The following is a 20545-nucleotide window of genomic DNA, read 5'->3' as shown; positions in this document are numbered from 1 at the left end:
ATATATACAGTACAGACCAAAAGTTTGGACACACCTTTTAATTCAATGAGTTTCCTTTATTTTCATGACTATTGACATTGTAGATTCACACTGAAGGCATCAAAACTATGAATAACACATGTGGAAATATGCACTAAACAAAAAAGTGTAAAAAAACTGAAAATACCCCTTATATTCTAGTTTCTTCAAAGTGGTCTGATAACATCAATGTGTAGCTAACAAACATTAAACACAGCAGGGCAAACACAGTCTGATCATGCATTGGAAAGATTTAAAATCCATAGAACTTTTTTTAAGAAAGCATTGTGAAAGGAAACTTGAAGCTGCTTCCAAATGTTTGACATGTAGGAAAAAATTTTTCATTTAATTTAACATCTTTTGGAAATATGAAAAAAAAATCTATTTAAATCTAAATATAGAACTGAGCTCAACTGGCCAATGTGATGCTTGAGCAAGTCCATTAGCATTTTTGAAACATTTGTGATTTGGGATTCTCTAATCTGATGCCAAATAGAAAGCAAGTTTCCAAGAAAAGAGAGATTCAAATACAAGAAGTGCTCCTTAATCTGCACAGCATCTTTGGCAAAAGCAACTCTAGCACCACATGGTTGGGATTGAGCTGGCATGACAGCCCAGATATTAGGGATTACAGAAGATAGGTTTTGATCTCAAGCCCAGGGTTTTATTTTATGGACGTTCATGATGACAAACCATTGTGTCAACCTCTGTCTTTGAGGATGCCGAAAATCTCTTGTACAATGCTTGTCTTTGCTTGGTGCAAACGCCTGTGGGAAAATACAAGTGAAGATGTTGGAAGTGATAAACTACACAGGGATGTTTTGGCCTGTAGTCTTCTTTCAGACCATTAATGCAGGGGTAGGACACTTCTTTCATCCAAAGTCCAAATGGACATGGTCACAGGAGTCAGAGAGGGTGTAGGGTTGGGGTTTGAAGTGCATGTGTATGGGTGTGTGAAGATGGAGCACAGTAACAGAGTAAATTTGCATCACATTTGTTGGCAGTCTTGCAGCAGTGAAGGACACGGGGAAGAAATCTCAGTCGAGTCATGAATATGAGTTTATAATGTCCTACCAATGTCAAGCTGGGACTCTGAACAGAGATATGCAAAACCGCTCTCCAACTTCATTCAACTTATTGCTGATATAATCTGTGGCATAGCTAGGGGAGACGGGGAATCGTTACTGTTCAGACAGTGCTTATTAAATTCTGAGAGATGTCCTGAGTTAGTTTCAATATTAAGCTGAGAGCCACATGATTTTGCCTTGTGCCCAAACTACCTCCAAAGGACCTTTGCCAGAGCTAAGAACAGTTAAAAATCCACACATCTACTTGCAGATGGTTTAATCTTATTGTCTTCAAATGACTTTGAATACTCTGTGTTTAATTCAGGCCTGCATGCACAGCAGGTGGTTGGCCCTTTGATCTCTGCTTGTGGACGCTAGGGGAATTTAAATCAAGTGGTGTCATGAAGCACATGAAATTATATGAACTGCAAGTTTTGACTTTGATCGTGTTGTCTTTTAAAATTAGGTTAATTTGAGAGTCAGATTTATTAGTAAACAGATAATGAGCAAACAACATTTTGGTGTCACCATATGGCCAAGTTATGATTGCACACTTGTTACGATTGCTCAAATAACTAATTTGTAATCAGAGTACTTTGAATTTTTAAAGATTAACTTTTTTTGCTGGTATTGCTAAAGTAGTTTTTGTTCTTACTCTCTAGATACTTAAAGGGATTAAACAGTGTGGTCATTAATCATTTTAAAGCTGATTGCAATTTCATATGTCATTAAGCCTTTCAGTCTTTGTTTGGGTTGTTAAAGCAGTGAATTGGGTAAATTGTCTGCCACAGCCATTCTGTGAGAAGCTGGAAACTCATGAATCAAAGAGCCAATTGTTAAACCACCTGGAAAAGGAAGTCAACACTACATTATATTTGTCTGACCGCTGATACTAGAGACTACTGTCTCTTTTTAGTGATGGTATCACCAGTTTTAAACATTTCTCATCACTTGAACTGTCTGTCTTCTCTGAATAAAGAAGATTGGGTTGGGGGGTGAATTGTGTACATGCAATCATTGACCATACATATGCAAGTGAGCTCATACAAATTTAAACGCTTGGAATACCTCTTTCTTCTATTTTGGAACTAAAGGTAATAGGTTTAAGGACCAAATAATCAACTTGCCCTCTGCAAACCCATTAAGAAAATGTTAATATCACTGAAATGTCCATTTATTTCAGAAACGTCATCATTAAATAAATCATATTACTGTAGATAACCCACAGATGTTTGTTTGAAAGCCTTTATTTCTGTTAGTCATGGTGCATTTTCTCTTATAGTAAATGAAAACACAACATTTAAAGCTAGAACATAACATCAGACCAACAAAAAACTTTAATATAGAAATGTAACTTTAATGTAAAGTATATTGAATGTCTACTTAAAGGTTGTCAATTTTCAAAAGGTACTTTTAATTTGACAAATGAGTGGGAATGCATATTTTAAGTTATTGAATATGACTTATTACTTAATTATTTGGATCCTTTTGTAGATATATCAATGACTGAGTAAAAGTCTGAGAATGACAATATTTTATTATTTCTACTTATTAAAGTCTCAGATTTTGAAACAGTATTCCTGTCAGAAGTACTTAAGACATTTTACTCCATGCTGTCTTGATTTACTTTATAACTTTTGACAAAAATTATGACAGACTGATATCATTTTGACATTGTTGATGTCAGAAATTATAACGTTTCATAAAAGGATGAAAGCTCCACCTTCACAATTTTTCACTTTTGCAGCATGGTCATTTTGATAACTTTTTCTGGGAGGTTTTTCATCAACAATGCAACAATTCATATCGTGGAGGATTTGTACCCAGTTTGGCAACTGTGGTTTGCAAGCAATTATCTACAATCTGCTCATTTTCTCTTGTAATGAAGTGTGGTCACATACACAGTTAATGATATCTGCTGGCAGGAAGTTGCCCAGAATTATTTGGATTTGATCAGATGTATTATCTTTTAAATTTCATAAGAGTCGATTTGTCCAACTTTGGGTATTACAATCATGGGAAATAGGATGTATTATAAAATTTCTGTGATGAATGTGGATGCAGCGCGCCTCTTCCTCTTGTACTTTAATGGGTCAGTTTGGTTTTCAGTTTTACTTAAAGTATTTAGATGGTGAATAATGAACATAAATAGTTTGCTTTTACCTTGCAGGGGTGATGTTGTAACTAGTTCCTGTTAATGATAAACCAGTATAACCTTGAGGAGGTCACTCCTGAAGAAACACAATCTTTGGGGGCACATTTGTTTTCTCACAGTGTATTTAAACTGACCTTTAAACTGGCAAACTATAAAAGTCCAGATTTTTGATAACTTTTGACACTCTATTCTTCTATTAGGTCAAATTTCAGATTGGTCAGGCAAGTTTCTACAACCTATATGTCCCAAATACTACCTAAATATGATAAATCCGTACTTATTTATTTTCAACAAAAGGTCTGTTTTTTCCTTTTCCATATTGTCTGTTATTTGACACAATTCCAGTGTATGTATCTATGGATATACACATCTTTCCTTGGTTTAGCCAGAGACAGCAGCATGAGATACTTCTGCATATCAACTGCCTAGGGGGAAGATTGGTGCACCTCAAAGAGCAGCTGTCTGGAACTCTGCCATTTCTGACAAATCACTCGATCAATCAGGGCAGAAAAGGTCAGGGAGAGGGAAAACTTAAGGAGAAAAGAGCAAAAATTTGTTGTTTCAAGCAGAGAGTGACAAGCTGTGCAGTGTACAGTGTAATAAAATGAGATAAAATAAACCATTATACACCAACAGAGATTTCTTGATGTCTTGTCCTTGCTCACATTTTAAAAGATTTTTTAAAAAATCATACTGTTTTAGGAGTGTATTTAGTTTATATGTGTCAGTCCTATTGATATATTACCATGGGAGCCTCTTGTGTTTTGGATATGGTGACAGTCAACGAACAGCCCCCTTTACATGCTTATTTTGTCAACTATCTCAGAGCTAGCCCACAGAAAACTGAAAAAGGACTACACTGATGGCTTTTCTCAACATAACAGATGTTTTCGCAGTTTTTCCCTACTGACTACAGCGGGAGTTTGATTGTACCAACAGGCTCCATTCTGTTGATCTGACTGGTTGGATCTAGCTTGGAATATATGGTGACAGACAGATGGCTCATCCACTTACCTGCCAAATATGTTTGAAAGTTCATGCCCTTTTCCAAACTGTTTTTAACAAAGGCTTCCCAGATGGTTCACTCTTTTAAATAGCCATCTGCTTATGGAAAAAAAACAGACAAGTGACAAATTAAAGAAAACCGTGAAATTTTGACCCCTCCAGAATTTCTATTACAGTTGCGAGTGGTATGTTTTTGTATCATAGTAGTCAGAAAATACCAATCAGAAACCCTTTACAGTGAAGGATCTGAAAATCGATATCAATTTGTTCTGAGTGGTCATCTTATGATAATACTTTACTATGATGGAAATCAGTATTTTCATGTAGAATCTGTCTCAATCTCTAAAGCATATGAAGCCACAGAAAGCTTTGTCTAGCATAGTAATAATATTAATCCTAGTAAATGAGTTTTACCCTCATGTCATCTGTTGAACACCTATGCAATCAATAGTCAATATTAGATAGCACTCTCCATTGCCAAGAAAGGGAATGTAGCACATCTTTAAGAAAAAATACAGTTACTATCATCCAGATTTCTTTTCTGTGTGTGATTTGTCCTTCTGAACATGTGTTTAGCTAAATATATTGCATAATTAAGTCTCATTACATCATTAATAAGTAGTATATTGCTCCAAAAATGATTCCAGTTAAGTTGTTTATATATATATATATATATATATATATATATATATATATATATATATATATATATATATATATATATATATATATATATATATATATAAATATATGCCCTTATCCTGTAATTGCTAGAGCTTTAAAACCACCCATTCAGTTTTAACAGTGAAACTATATCACTGTCCATCATAGGTTTCCTTCTTGATTACCTGTAGACCAACTTTGCCAAATATCTTCTGTTTCAGCTTCTTTAGTTTCCATTACCTGTAACAGTGGTCTGGGTATAAGTAATTTCAGGTTGACTGGCGGTTCACTTTGTGGCTGTCCTGCCTCTAGCCTTAGGCGGTGGAGTTGCAGTCGAGAGGGAGTTCCTGCACCAGTCAATTACCAGTTAATAAACAGTGGAAGTTTTCTATTAGTGCTTGTTAGTGCGTGTAAAAGATTGTTGGTATGTGGAATTGGGAAAAGATACTGTGACTTTGGAATTAAAAAAAAGTACTGGGATAATTTCTTTCCCTGGGTCCTGTATACGACACCCAGTTCACTGACTGTTTATTGAGATATTATTTTTCTATTAGATTTTCATCAGGCTATACTGTGCAGTGAAAAGAATTTGCTCATACACTTTTTTCTTCTTTCTTTTTTTTTTTTTTTTTTTTTTTTTACAATTGCCTAGAAGTGTTTGGTCAGGACTTTCACATAAGGCAATATTTTATAAAATAACTGTAGAGCACTATTTCCAATAAAGCATATATATTACTTGGGAATTGTGGAGACCAACAATGCAATTGTTGTTGTCGTACATATCATCATTAATAACATTAAAAGTCTCCAGTTAATATAATGCACTGTTGTATTTTGGAAAGCAGTTGTCACAAATCTCTATGTCTTCCACACATTGAGAAGAAAAAGATTTCACAGTGCTTACAGGGGAAAATTGCTTTAAGGAAAAACAGTGCAACTTAGTAGCCTTGGGAATTGAAACAACCTTAATTGGATTTGGAGAAGCCATATTTACCATGGGAGCACTGCTCTGACAGTCTGACAGCCAAAAGCATGAATCATTAAAACTCTTTCCTGTCATATTAGACTACGACCAATAACTATTGCTACTTGCTACTGCTGACATGATGTGCCAAGGGGTGTACCACAGTATCTCTTGGCAAAAAGTCTTCATAATATATAAGGAATGTTGACAATAAATGTTTCCATCCTACAGGAAGGAGATTTAGCTTTACACTTGAAATATATCTTGTAGACAAACAGTAAATGTTTCTGCGCTGATATCCTTAAACCAGTAAATGGAATACAACCTCTTGAGATGATAGGTGGGAGTAATGCTCTTTTGACTGTTGGAGTCATTGGTGACCAGCAGCTGGAAATTCGCTCTCCCATCACATTAACAAATCATTCTTTAATTGGCTCACCTGCCAATTTGGTCCCTTTCCTTCCTCGTGTTCCCTGAAATCCTCCTTCAACTCTCCTCAGCTGGCTTACAAGCTCACTTTTCCTTCTCATTATGCACGTGGATGCATATCGTTTTGTATCTCATACAAGAGGATATCTTTACTTTCTCTGTTCCACTCCTACAGCCCTCCAGGTGGACACACAGCCTGTGTGTCCGTCTGGAATCTTCCGAAGACTTTGAGAAAGCTTGGATGTCATTGATTTTTAAATGGGGCCTCACTGATACCATATTAGCTTTGGGAGTGCCTGTAATATGGACGTTGCTTTAGGGCCACATTTCCTGTGTGCTGGTGTCGATATAATTAGCACATTTACAGGTGGAAACAATTTTACAGGCTTTGTTGTTATGCTCACCCTGCACTTTCCACTGGCTGTTTTAAGAGGTCCAGTAAGTGGACCAGTAGTTCACTGTATTGATTATAGTCATTGCTACTGTTTTAATGTAATGGCGTCATAGTATGCTTCATTCATTGTGACCATTTTTTTATTCAAAAGGTTTTCATGTAATATTTAAGATTTGTTATTTGCACAGACTGATATATTATTTGCACATTGATATATTCAATAATTGTGTGCCTTTACATTGAAGTATCCATTATGGAAAATGGTTTGCCTCTTTTAATGCACACTTAAATATAGGGTCATTTGCAAGCTGCTAATTACTATTCTAATATAAATAAACTGAGATTGGGTCGTTTCACTTGAAATCCTACATTACTGCTTTTGAACACCATACAAAGCAGTAGAGGGCAGATTTACCATGGATACGTTTCTAGTATTTTAAGACTAGAAAGGTGCAATGTACTCAGACACAATGCTATCAAGGTCTATGAAGATTGGCCTACAATGCTTGCCAATCTCAGGTGACTGATAAAATCCATCCAGAAGTGAACCGCTAGCACTATGCTCCCTAGAGTTTCAGTCCCTCTGGTCCATTACAGAGCTCTCTTTCTTTTAACCACAGGGCTTTTCCATATGGACACCATTTATGGCTATTGCTTAATTACCTATCAAAAAACATTCCACAGCTTTTGAAAAGGAAAAGAGGTGTCAGGAGACAAAAGACAAAGATAAAAGAAAGAGGGCAGGCATAAGAAAGTGTGAATGATGGGAAAGAGAATTGGGAACACAGGACTGATAGATTGATAGAGGATGAGCTGTGCATCTCTGGAATGAATTTGAATGGATGGGCACAGACAGAAAAAGAGGAGGAATGCTTTGCAGAGCATGTAAGGAGAGCAATGATCTGGCCAGTGTCCTTTTTTGTTTAGTGTTTACAAACAACCCCAAATGGAGAGAAAAGAGGGAGGGTCTTTGCCACGGGTGGCTATAAATTACCTGTGATTGATGCATGCTGCCATAGAGGACGACAGTTAAAGACATGGAGCTCTCGTCGCCGACACTCTCCACACTCACGCACTCACTTCCTCACTCACTTACTCACTTACTCTCTTCCTCTTCTCGAATTCAGCAACTCACCCACTTCTGGCTTCCATTATCCCAACAACACACAATTATTTGTTCTGTCGGCTACATGGCCTACCTTTAGCGGTCATATTCCAAAGTAATCATCATTCCCAAATAGAGAGCTCCTGGTTAGAGGTTGTTGGTGTACTCTGACACATGCACTTCATTTTGTAAATGTCAACCTCAGTCACTCCATTTCAGGCAAACATTTGTGCAATATAAATAAGCAATGTATTTATTTATTTTACCTATTTGACAGATCATTGATTTTGACAAAGCGGAAACAGGTGCTTTGGTCCTCTTAGTGTGAGAAGAATTATTATAGCATAATTTACATGGCCTTCGAAACGGGTAGCCATCGAAAAACATTATGCTTCTAAATCATTTTGTCTTTTAACTGTCATTCAAAAAGCATGAATATTCTTCTGAAATACAAAGCTACTGTAGATTGCAAAAGTCACTGACTTGAACTAAGCTCCTCAGCCTTGGCTTCTTTTGTTTATGCTGATAAAAGGACCTGTACCATCCAAACTAAAAATCTGTCTACATCATTTGTTTTATTTGATGATTTTTTTTTATTTTTTACATTAGTCATTGAAATTCTATTTTCAAATTACTGGGTAGGCTTGTAGTCTACCATCAATGATGAGGGGAGGTATTTTTTTCTGGACTGAAAATGGTCACTTTTGTTTCAAAAAATGAACTTGACAAGAAATACTGTGCTTCTTGCTATTCAATCTCACTCCTTAAAATAGTGCATGGTTTTTCTGTGTCTCAATCCTTCTTTTATTTAATAGGCTGCTCTGGAAAAAAAAGAAAAAAAAACAAACTCATATGAGTTACAGACTCCCATAATTTTGTTGCAGAATTTCTCAAACCAGCTTACCCCATGGTAACTAGAATTACAACAATATATCGAAAAGACAATGGAATTACTGTCTGAAGACATGCATAATAAAGATGTTTTTTCTTTTCTTTTAGCTTGAAACTGCTCTTCACAACCCTGTTAACTGTGCATTGTTGGGCTTTTCTGCAGCAAGTACCTCTTTACCTCAAGGCTACCTCTGGGTAAGTTATGATAGTGACATGAAGAAATGCAGACTCTTGCACATACCATTCACAGCAGTTACTATTTAAATATTTTGCTGTAAGTGAGAATAAATCTGTCTTTAACTATGCAGATATTTGAAAATTGTCCCCTGGAAACTATTGTAAATGATTTTAATATTGCTGTGAGTAGTAAACAACTGCAACACACAATTTTATGATGAGTGGGACAAATCATTCTCAAACACTACCATTTCATTACCCCTGACCTCTCAGGAATTTAACACAATCTAGGATGAGAAAAGATTTCAGAGTGGGGAAAAAAAAAGCAGAAAATCTTTTTTTCTCTTCAAAAGTTTCCATTTTTGTCCCTGGCCACAATGGAAAGGCTGGTTAATTTATCAGGTAAACCTCTTTTGACCTAAAAGGTGGTTCAATCAAGTGTTGGCCCTCCAAGAGTGAGAGTGAGGCCCTGCGTCTCAGACTTAATTGCATTTGAGGTGCCATTCTAAAGGAGATTCGACATTCACTCAGATGAGGAAATGACATCATTAGCATTCTTGGCCCCATTCCTGATTGCTGCCTGAAATTGTTTTATTTTCAGCATTTTATTTCTCTGGTTTTTACCACCACATAAATGTATAACAAAGCTGTGTTTCCCTTTTGACTTTGCAGCTCTTTGCACAATACTTTTTTAAGTACATTTTGTAACCTTAGTCCCACATAATGTAGATATGCAGCAATTTAATATTTTGGTAAACAACTAATCCATTGAATAAGCCCTCAAATAATTCAGTAATGAGAAGAAACTATGCTTTCTTCTACTGTGTCAACCATCAGATCTTTGCTTCATCACAACCTGCTTATCTGCATATATCCACATACCCTTTACAGTCAATTGAGTAACCTTAAAACATTTTTGGGCTTGTTTTTAGCTCTGTAAATGCTCTTAAAGAAACATTCATTTGGTATCGCACAAGGTACATGATAACATGCTTTGTTACTTCTATGATATGAATAACATTAGTTTGCAACAAATTATATTTTACTTGCCATTACAATTTAAACGGATCACTCTTGAAAAATTTGACTTTGACCACATCATAAGAGCTCATCATTTTAAACTTTTCTTACTTAGATTTGGATTCAGGTGTGGTCATAACAACCCAGAATGATCCACCTGCATGACAGATTGATTATGTCTGGAAATAAAGCTGTTTCATTACTCAGAAAGACATCTGTCTGCAAAGCTAATGTTGATATCCAGCCTTTTTAATTCTGATACTATAGAAGGTGATCACTTTTTTAGTTATCCCTACATGTGTTGTCACAGCGTTTTTTATTCTGCTTTTCCCCTCTCTTTCTGCGGGTGTAGAAGCAGATTTCTGTTGTTTTCTGGTATTCTCTCTATCCATCTTTCATCCGTGTACTTGTGTCTCCTTCTTTCTTTTCTGTCTCTCTGTCCATTAAATTTTAAATCAACCCAATGCATATTGTTTCTCCGTAAGAATGCTAAGTCTTGTTTCAAAGTGTAAAACAAATACAAGTGGGTCTCAAGCTTAAAGCACTCACCTTTTATATCTGATTCTCATAATAATAACATAGTCATGTTTATCTGAGGACAGAAAGATAAAATTTTACTTGTTTAGCTTGATGTTTTTGATGTTTGACAAAAACATCAAAAACTTACTAAAATTGAGTTCTGTGTGGTAAATAATGCTACTTTTTTCTTTATAGAAACATAACTATATTTTAAGGGCAGCTGGATGTAAATTTTCTATTCAGTATACGCACATTTTGCTGCATAGAAACTGGAACATTTGTATGTTCACCCAAGTTTGTAAAAACATTTCTAAAATGAAGTTTAAAAAAAGAGAGAGAGAGATCTTGTTTTAAATAAAAACTTTAGAGCGAGTAATCTGCAGTGTTTGAAGCTCTGGAAAGAAATCATTCAAAACATTTAGTCAGCTCTTTGACTTCTAAACATGACTCTTTCGCATTTGTTGTCATGAGAAGCTATTTAAAACAATATGTTACAAAACATAAACAAAGCGCTTTCCTCAAAAATAAAATATTAATGGCAATAATTATAATAATTATAATCATAATAATAGTGAAGGCCTGCGGTTCCAGTATGAATAATTAGTGGCTGAGTGTTCACGCCCCCAGTTGGTTCTACCTCCCTGGCAGCCTTGTCAAATAAGGGATGACACTAATCATGTTAAAGTGAGATGGGCTATGGGGATTTCTGCACGCTTTGATCAGAGTAATGACATTGTGTCTAATCAGCCTGATACTGCAATGTTTGCCTGAATGCCTTCACCTTCCCCGTCCCACTTTTTCTATCCTCATAGTTCTCGTTCTTGGGAACAAAATCTCCTCAAATGCTGCCCTTTTGCTTCCTATTGTGTACAACAAGAATACATTTGCTGTAGAGAAAAGCATAGATGCATCCATGCCAGGGTTAGTAAATGAACTCTTAGCCTTCAGTTTTTTTACTTTATATAAAGTGAATTCAGACACAGCCACTTTATTCTGCTTTTCACTGGTTTCATAGCAACAATCTACTCAATGCTACTAGAGCATTTACTGACTTAGGTTTGTGATTAAAGCAGAACACAACTTTATTGCACAACTGTTGTGCAGGACACAACTCCAGTTGTTTGGTATTTTATATAAATGGCAATGATGTCACTAGAACACAGTATTTTCAACAGATGCTTACAACTTAAATTAAAAGAATATGAGAAAAGAATGTTAAAATGCCTGGCTGAGTCTGGACTGCTTCTGGCTGTTGTTCTTCAGTGACTTGAAACTGTTCTGTTTTGGAGAGGGGGAGCCTTTGCTGCAAGATGAGTGCTCCCAATCTTCTTTTCACCCTGTGCAACAGACCATTATTTGTTCTGGCTCATTTTCAAGAGCCCAAAGGATTGCTCCTGTCCAGATTCTGTGTGCTGATACAAATCAAACAAATGATTGCATGCAAATAAGGATGAGTGTTGCAGAGAACAGCTAAAGACTATATTTAGCCCATGTCCCACTCACATGTTATGATTTATACAGAGGAAATAATTCCTTGCTGTCTTTACAGCAAGCAGGTGGGATTTTTTTTCTATGAAAGTCATATTCGTCTGACCTCCTACAGGCATAACAATTTAAATCACATTAGAACCAAAACACAACACAGGAATTGTTTGGGAATGACAACAGTGCCACCTTAACTGAAGTTTAATCAGAGACAGGTTGGATGTCTTCTGTTTTCCTATTTTATTTCAGCACTGGGAATTAAAAGGAAACTTAAAAACCAATACAACAGTGGTTCATATGAAGTCAAGCCCCAATTAAATCTCGGCTTGTTAGATTTCCACTCACTCTGACATGTTGGACCCTCTTGCACTCGTTATGACTAGTGTAGTTTCATGTGAATATCTTGCTGTCTTCCTTAGTATGGTATCGTTTTTACTGCCCTTTTGCTCTTGGAAGTCTCAAAGACATCTCTAGATGCTGTATGAGCGAATTATTTTCCAAACTGAAACCAAGCATCATAGACTCCCAGCTGCTCTATGTTGATATTAAATTTCATTGGTCCTGAAAACAGAATCTGAAAGTGTATGCCGTGACCTTGTATAATTTCTTATAAGAAGTCAGTTGAGTTAATTGAAAATGATTTTATTTTTATTCTATCTTGGCTTGACTGTAGCAATATATCTCACATTTGATCTAGGCAGCAAAAAAAAAAAAAAAACTCATTGTCAGGCAACTCAAAGCTCTTCAGAAACTTATGAGACCCTCTCTGTTCTTCAGTGATGAAAAGATTGTAGACGTTTAGATGATTGTTTGATCTTCTTGGGATGATATTATGCAATGTGCTATGAAAAAGAGTGTGAGGATAAAAAATGACAAGGCCTGAAAGGATCAATGATCCACACGTTTTTTTAAACCTCCATTGTTGACTTCTAAGAAACATTCAAACTAAGACAAGTTCTCCTCTGACCTTCACAATTTCAAGATATGTAAAACAGTTCAACAATGATCTGAGGACAACTGCTTCGAACTTTCTCAGTTTCAGTAGAATAATCTTTGTAATAAGTATGCAATCAGCAGAGCTGAATGAAAAAGATATTACTAACTTCAAAATACATGAAAGTCAATAAACCAGTCATTAGTGATCAACTTTCAAAATTGTCTTTAATCAATCAGTCAAACAAAATGTATCTGAAGCATTGATTACTCCTTTCTACTGAGTAACAAACTTTAGTCATTATGAAAAAAAGACTTTACTAATGTTTTAAAGGAAAAACAGTCACATTTGATAAAGAAATTACCATTTTATTCATTATAATACATTCTTTTAAAATCTGTTTTAAATTAGGAGGGATGGTTAGAAAGGGGAAAGAAAATTAAGAGATTAAGAGATCCCACAGTCTTATTTCACCACTGTAATCCAGCAGCTCTCAGAATCTGAATGCTATTTTTTCACCTCTCTTTTCAGAAATGAGTTGGTTTCTCTTGATTGATTTCTTACAACTGGATTTTGGAATATTCTGCAGGTTCCTCACTTTGGAACCATGCAGTCAATGCAAAGCTCATGCTCTCAAAAGCCATAAATATGTCCACGACATGGAAACAAATAAAAAACATTCTTAGACAAATAGACAGCTTACCATGTTGAATAATGCAAAATAAACATTTATAACACCAGTCTCTAAAGGTCGATCAACCATCTTGACTGGGTCGGATCCAGCTACTCCAGCTACAAAAGCTTTTTTGAGAGGTCAAACTTTGTGCATGCTGTTTGCCACACAATAGCTTCTTGGCAGGAATAGCTTCAAGACTCCTCACAAGGTTTATCACCCAATGAGAAATTCATTTTAGTGTAACCATGACAACAGGTTGTAGGGGAAAAAGACTGAATTACAAATGTGTGAGCAATTACCTCAATTATAATAATAGTAATTTTTCTATAACCAATATATTAAATATTCAGATTATTTTAAAGTAATCATCTCATTACATGGAGTCACTCTAAACACTAAACTAAGAAAACATTTTCTGTAATTTATAAAATCCATCTGATCAGCTGAAGTTTTCAGGAGGTCACATGAAAGGTTAAAATTTAAAAGCAGTATTTCTTGCTCAAGTCTTTCTTTCTTAAGTCTTTGTCCTTTTTCAATGAGATTTTATTTTGTTCCATACAGGTGGCTGGTGCAGATGAAGGTTTTCAGGGCCACATAGAGATTTTTTCCCTGAACAGGCCCACCCCACGGGCTGTGAAGAGCCTACAGATCAGTTCTGCGATTCGATGCTTGGAGTATGTGCAGGCGCCTTCACCAACAGAGGAGGAAGATGTGGGCATTCATAAGGCCACTGCAGGGACCGGTACCAACATTTGTGTTGGATTAGATGATGGCCGGTAAGCACTTTATCCTTAAAAATGTAACAAAATGCCTTTCAGTACACCTTCGTTTATCTTTTGTTATAAAATGAAATCAGATACTATCATTTGTCAAGCCTGTATAAGATTTTCAATTGTAAAGATTTGCTTGTCAATACTTCATCAAAACAAGAGGTCAGAGTTGATATCCCTGCAAAGTATCAATATTGCCACTTGTCCAAAGATCAGTTTCATTTTTAAATCCAATAAAGCTTTTGATACCCTCACTGAGGAGATCAAAGGTTTAGAGGATAGATTTAATCTCAGTCTCCAGTCACTGCAACAGTGAATAGATTTTTGATTTTCTCACAGAAAGCACACTCAGGTAACACATTGTTACCATTGTATGTATCTTTAATTAACAGTAGGGATTGTGGGGTGCTTTTAGTCACAGATGTGACTGAAAAAAACAGAACAGGGCAGTTTATTTGTGCTGACTCATTATCCTTCAGTTAATGTAACCTATCTAGGGAAAAAAAAAAACTCATCTAGCTATGCAAAAAATTAAAAAGAAAAACAAATTAACAATTTCAAGTCTCATAAGACTGTCAGCTCCAATGCTGCAGATTTTTTATTTTGTCAGAGATAAATAAACAGCAATATGCAGTTTTCATCGTGAGGAGAATAAGATGCTGCAAAGTTCAGATGGCATTTAAAGCAAGCAAAAGATAGAGTGGTTCCACATGTGAAATGCTTCGTGCACTGTTAAATCAAACTGCATGAAAACGAGCTACTCTGTCATTTCAAATGACACTCATTTATCATGTTTCCTCGTGCTACTGTTGTGCTTTCAGCATTCTGGTCTATGGGAGCGCAGACACCGCAGCACAATGCCTATTGACCCTCCACAACCCAGAGGGCTGCCCTGTGCTGTGCCTGAAGCACTCCGCTCGCTTCCTGTTTGCGGGTTTGCGGAATGGTACAGTGATGGTTTATGGAAGAAACAACAATGGTGAGGTTCTTGGTTAGTCCCTCTCTCTCTGTACTAATGATTTTATTTTAATTTTGTTTGTTATGGGGAATATCTTAACTTAAGTGTAGTCCCTCTGAAGGTAAAAAAACATTTTTTTAGTAATGCTAAAACATTTTCAAAGCAATTCAATAAAAACAACAAAGGCATGGAATGATTATATTAACTTATTTTAATGCTTACATTTACAACCCTGTAAAACCATACAAAAAAAAGCAATATATATTTTTTCTAAGTTAGTTTATATTTTTGTATTATGCTAGTTTATTCATTCATATTGAATCATCAGATGATTTGGGTGTCTTATGTTTTAACAACATGACTGGGCCATTTATATACTATCTTCTAACCTTGAAATAATTATTGTATTAGTTTTCACACTTCACATAGCTATGACAAAAAACTATTATATTCAAGGTAAACTTGTTATTTAATTACCCTATAAATATTGGTGTTTGGAAAATAAAATCACAGAATGTTTTCATTATTTTTGAGCTGCCAAAACAGTTGCCTTTAAATTACTTTTTGTCATTATGTTTTTCCCTTTCCTTCAGAGGGATTTTTCACACCCACTGCAAATATGAACGTAACACTTCACCATGTGGTAGATGGCATGCCATGTTTAGTCAGGCGTTGCACAAGGCCAATGGGGCTTAACACCATCTCAGCAGAGGTTTGCAGTCTTCAGAGCCAGCAGGAGCACAATAGCTCTATCAGTGGGTTCCTTTTACCTGGCCAAAGTATGTCAGCGTGCCTGTCTGCCTACTGCGCTCCCCACTTCTCCCAAGCTGAGAGAATGATTAATTACACCAAGCTGCTGCATGCTGATTAAATATTACTATTCATGCTTTATAGATATATATAACAATAAAGGACAGGAGAAGGGCTCCCGAGGGTGTCAGAGAATGTTTGTGGATTTGGCACACCTGTTAAAGATTCATGCCCTTGTCAAGCATGATACCGTCTGCAACAACCAGAAAATACAGTTACCTGACACTTGCACCAAAAGATTTTTTGACATTAAAACATTGCTGCTTTGTTTTAGGTTTGCTTTAGCTTTAGTTTCTCAAGACATGTCCATCAAACATTAGGCTAGCTTTCTTTAAATTTCACTAAAAATGTGTTGAGAAATTTGATTCTATGTGACAAGCTCATTCACTGTCTTTAGGTACGTCAACACAAGACCGATGTCTGGAAACTGCTGATATTATTGGATGTGTATTGGTCAAAAGCTCCACATTTAGACGAGACTGCGAAGACACCTTGAATCTGCTGTTGTTATCTTGCCAAGCTGCACATGTGCTTTTGACCTTTATCTTTTACCTCACTTACTTCCTCCGCATTTAGAAAGTAGTAACCCCTCTCCAATAAACCAAGTGCTCATGTGACGCATATATATCCTGTATCAGAAGTTATGTTGAACTGAACAGGATTAAGTAGCACACGCAGCACAATGCAATCCGCCGTTGTTTTTGTTGTTATCTGTCCGTGCATGCGTAGAACAAACCCTGCAGCCTAGCGTTCTGTGCATGTTTGCTTTCACACCTGCGGAGTACTTCACACCTCCATAGGGGGGATTTTAACGAAAAGTTCCACTCTGAGATCTGGTTTCAAAAAGTGCCAATGTCAGAGATTCTGCTCACCAGAGACATGTACTGTAAGTGCACATCTGAATCTCAACAAAAATGCTACAGTTTCACTGAAAATCGGCACTGTGTAAATGTGGCCGTAAAGATGGAGAAATGCTGTCAAGGCTTCGGTTAACAGAGGATCAGAGGTGCATTTGCAAGTGTGAATTTTGAAAAGGTGGGAAAATGACCTTTACAACATGCCAAACAATTAACCTGTGGAAGTCAGAAGGTATTGTAAAGCTATTCTTCTATGAAAAGGAAAAATAAACAACTGAAAATGTTAATTAAATGGCTGAATGCACTCCCTTCTTTAATTTCCCTTCATTAAGGCACAGCAAATGGAAAGGCTTGTGTAATCCCCTTTAAAATGGGCTTTTGTGTTACCTGCAAGGTCTGGCCTTGTGATTAGGACTCCAAGAAAAAGGTCTGCTTCACTTTCACACCAATAAGGCAAAATGATCTGATGAGACATTGAGAACTGGAGTTCCTTTCAAACAGGGACAGAAGCTGGTGATAACACAGTGGGAGAGTGCATTAAAGTTTACTCGAAACTTATTAGTATGTGGGTGGTGAAGAAGCAAATGTTGTTCTGCACAGTGTGTGATGTCACTTTTTTTAATTCAAATAGAAGACCATAGTTCTATTCAACCCACTGCGAATATTCTGTCACATCACGTGTTTCACAGAAACAGAAAAAAAGACCTTTACTGAACCCTCTTCACTGATGTTCACTAGCTGTTTTGCATTGATAAGTTAGCTCACTGAAACTGGTGGCTTAAGTTGAGCACAGTTGCCTCACTCTATATGGCACAGTTAGTGTAAATGCTGAGGGCCTGTTTTTGTAGTTTATTAGCTACCTTGGGGGGAAAAAGCCTGTGATTTTTTTACTTTTCTGTTAATCTTTGAGATAAAAAGGTTTATGTGTTATTGCAGATGACCTCTGGGAAACTGAATCTCCAATATGTGTTAGCCTGGGAGCAGAGCCAATTCGGACTTTGCTGGTGCTGGATGAATCAGTGTGGGCAAGCTGTGGGAACTCTGTCACAGTCATACAAATATCTACCCTTACAACTCAGGTAAACCCCTATATTATTCTAAAACTCTTGTTTGTGGGTTAAAATTTTCATAACAAAATCTCTTTTTCAACAGAGACCTAATCACAAAAGAAGGAAACTTACAGAAATACATCACAATACCTAAAGAACTTAAAGAACTTAGTGTTGTGAAACCTGAACTTCCACCTGCCATCCCCCACACACACAACTCCGCCCCCACTCTTAACCCTTCTTATTTTTTTAAATCAGTAACAAGTTAAGTTTTATTTTCTAAATTTCTTAGAAAATGAAGTTCAATTTCACCAGACACACTCAGACATGATTACTGAAATGCTGCCCTTTAACAAGATTTACTCACCCAGGTTGTCATTGTTGTGTTGAGGCTGTTGGGGCTGTTCGCAGCTGCTGAATGTAAGTAATAAAGTAAGTTGTAATCCAGTAATCAGTAAAGTAACTAAGATACATTTTTACGGAGTAATCAGAAATCAAGTTGCTTTTTCAAGGTAACTGTCATTTTTAAAACCTCCCTGTCTATGCAAAGACATTTTAGCTGCTCTGAAATAAAATTTCCCAAAAAGTACACTATTTATTACAAATTCCATTTTATTGCTAAACTGTAAAAACATCCTTTATAGTAAAAACAATTCAGAAATACTACTTTGAAAACAAAAGTAAAGGAAATGGATTATTCTATTAATCCTAACATATTCTGTCAACAGAATTCTGTAATTATTTTAACTAAAACATTGCTAAAGCTTTAGAGAACCTACATGTTATCTTTACATATTTTGTGTGTAACATTTGAGGTAATATTCGTTCATTTCAGGGAAGATTTATGAATACAACCTTTGAGAGCCAGCAATCTAATCTGCAATGTCATCAAGATTTACTGCCACTAGAGCCACTACATGGACAATGAGGCAGGCCCTCTTGTAGATTCATAAAAAATGTGTGGAAGCCCTACACAAATAAGCTATACTGCAGGAACTGTGAGTGATGATACAGTGCCTTGCACTATCATTTTCTAAAAGTCAAACTGGCGGTTGTGTCTGTCATTATTTCCATATTTGTACAGTTATCCTCCGAGGTGTTCTCTCTTTTTGATATGTCATTAAGAGTGTAGAGCGAGTTTTCACTCATGATAATGGTGGTCTATGATAATGAATGACATAAAACCAAATTATTCTGGGCAAGGTAAACATGATGCTGAGAGACCAAACTGAAACCCATTACTATATAATTATATGTCCCAGGTGATTGGATATAGTTGAATAAATAGATCGAGTTTTATGTAAAAAAAAAAAAACAAAAAAAACACGTGCAGTAAATATATGCAGGCTGGATAAGTTTACAATTTACTGATAGGATTTATAACATTTATCAAACAACAAAAACAAAAAAAGCAATAGCTTCACCATTTTTAGGAGAATATAATCTAGATCAGATACAATCTTCATTTTAACATGTAATGTAAATGTAGTTAAGTGAGCTTCAACTTTCTTCAACTAGCCACTGTCCAGTTGCTGATTCATCTGCGTGAAATTGAACTCCCTGAGCCCACAAACCTCCGTATGCATCACTAGCAGTTTTTCTGCATGTGTCCAAATGTTGTGATTTATTTAGTTGTTTTGAACAAAGACCACTTTCTCAGCGTCTTTTAGCATGGACGCTGAGCATTAAATTTCAAACTCTTATCTCAAACAATCTGAGGCATACTCTTAGAGAACTTCCTTTAACGACTAAACAAATGTTTGTCTGGTTATATTTTACTGTGTGTCCTTGTGCAAATTAAAACTGGGTAGTTGCCAACATGCAGCAATGCACAGTAGGAAATTAAATGTGATAAGCATTCACACTCAGTGTAGTAAAAATCGCTGCTAATTTTTGTATTTCTTTTTGGTTTTATGAAACATATGTTGAATCAATAATAACCTTAGTAAGTACAAAATGCAGTTTTCAAAAGATTCCATGTACTAAAGTAAAACAACTAATTCTCATTTTATTTAAGTCAAACTTGCTTTTTGGTCAGCAGTTAATTTTACAAAGTCTCTTTCTAGTGTCTGGTTGACATGGCAAGATAATTATGCAGATTTTTAAATACATTTTTTTACTTGACTTGTCCTCCATGTTTGTTTACTCAGAACTTAGGTGTGATTTAGACAGGATTTGCGAGAATTCCTGTCTGACATCTGAATTTTTGAGTGACATTTGTTAGAGTGCAGTGTGTTGTATTTGCCATGTGGTTGCGAAAATACCCCCTCTTTCTGAAATGCAGTGCTTTAGATGGTTGTCTGGTTTCTGTTGAGCCCTTCTATTTGAGTTGTTGTGTCCTATTTTTTATTTTACGATTCTGTATGAACTCTAAGGTTTAATACATTCCATGAATTAGAGCATAAACTTTCAATATTCCTTGTAAGATCAGTTAAATAAAACCAAAGAAGAAAAAGGAATAATATACATGACCATGAATGAGCAGCATGACAAAAACAGTTTAGGCAGGGTTACATAGGATATTTGTTTGGAACATTTAAGTTTGTCCTGACAAGATGTTATGTGGATTTGGGATCAGCAAGATCATAAAAGTATTGTT

The 20545-nt window shown here is 36.0% G+C and overlaps 1 protein-coding gene across 5 annotated transcripts in view; it reads left to right on the top strand.

Annotated features, from left to right (window-relative positions):
* Positions 1-20545, top strand: part of arhgef10l (Rho guanine nucleotide exchange factor 10 like) — a 127281-nt gene that overhangs the window by 92658 nt on the left and 14078 nt on the right. For 4 of the 5 annotated variants that reach the window (XM_023325040.1, XM_023325041.1, XM_023325044.1 and 1 more), the window contains 4 exons: positions 8800-8886; positions 14064-14278; positions 15094-15263; positions 17834-17976. In XM_023325040.1, coding sequence (XP_023180808.1) covers positions 8800-8886; positions 14064-14278; positions 15094-15263; positions 17834-17976 — 615 coding nt within the window. The remainder of the gene's footprint in view (positions 1-8799; positions 8887-14063; positions 14279-15093; positions 15264-17833; positions 17977-20545) is intronic. The other variant, XM_023325042.1, reaches the window with a different exon arrangement.

The sequence above is a fragment of the Xiphophorus maculatus genome, chromosome 20, assembly GCF_002775205.1.
Source record: "Xiphophorus maculatus strain JP 163 A chromosome 20, X_maculatus-5.0-male, whole genome shotgun sequence".
Classification (NCBI taxonomy): Eukaryota; Metazoa; Chordata; class Actinopteri; order Cyprinodontiformes; family Poeciliidae; genus Xiphophorus; species Xiphophorus maculatus.
This window is presented reverse-complemented; position numbering and strand designations above follow the sequence as displayed.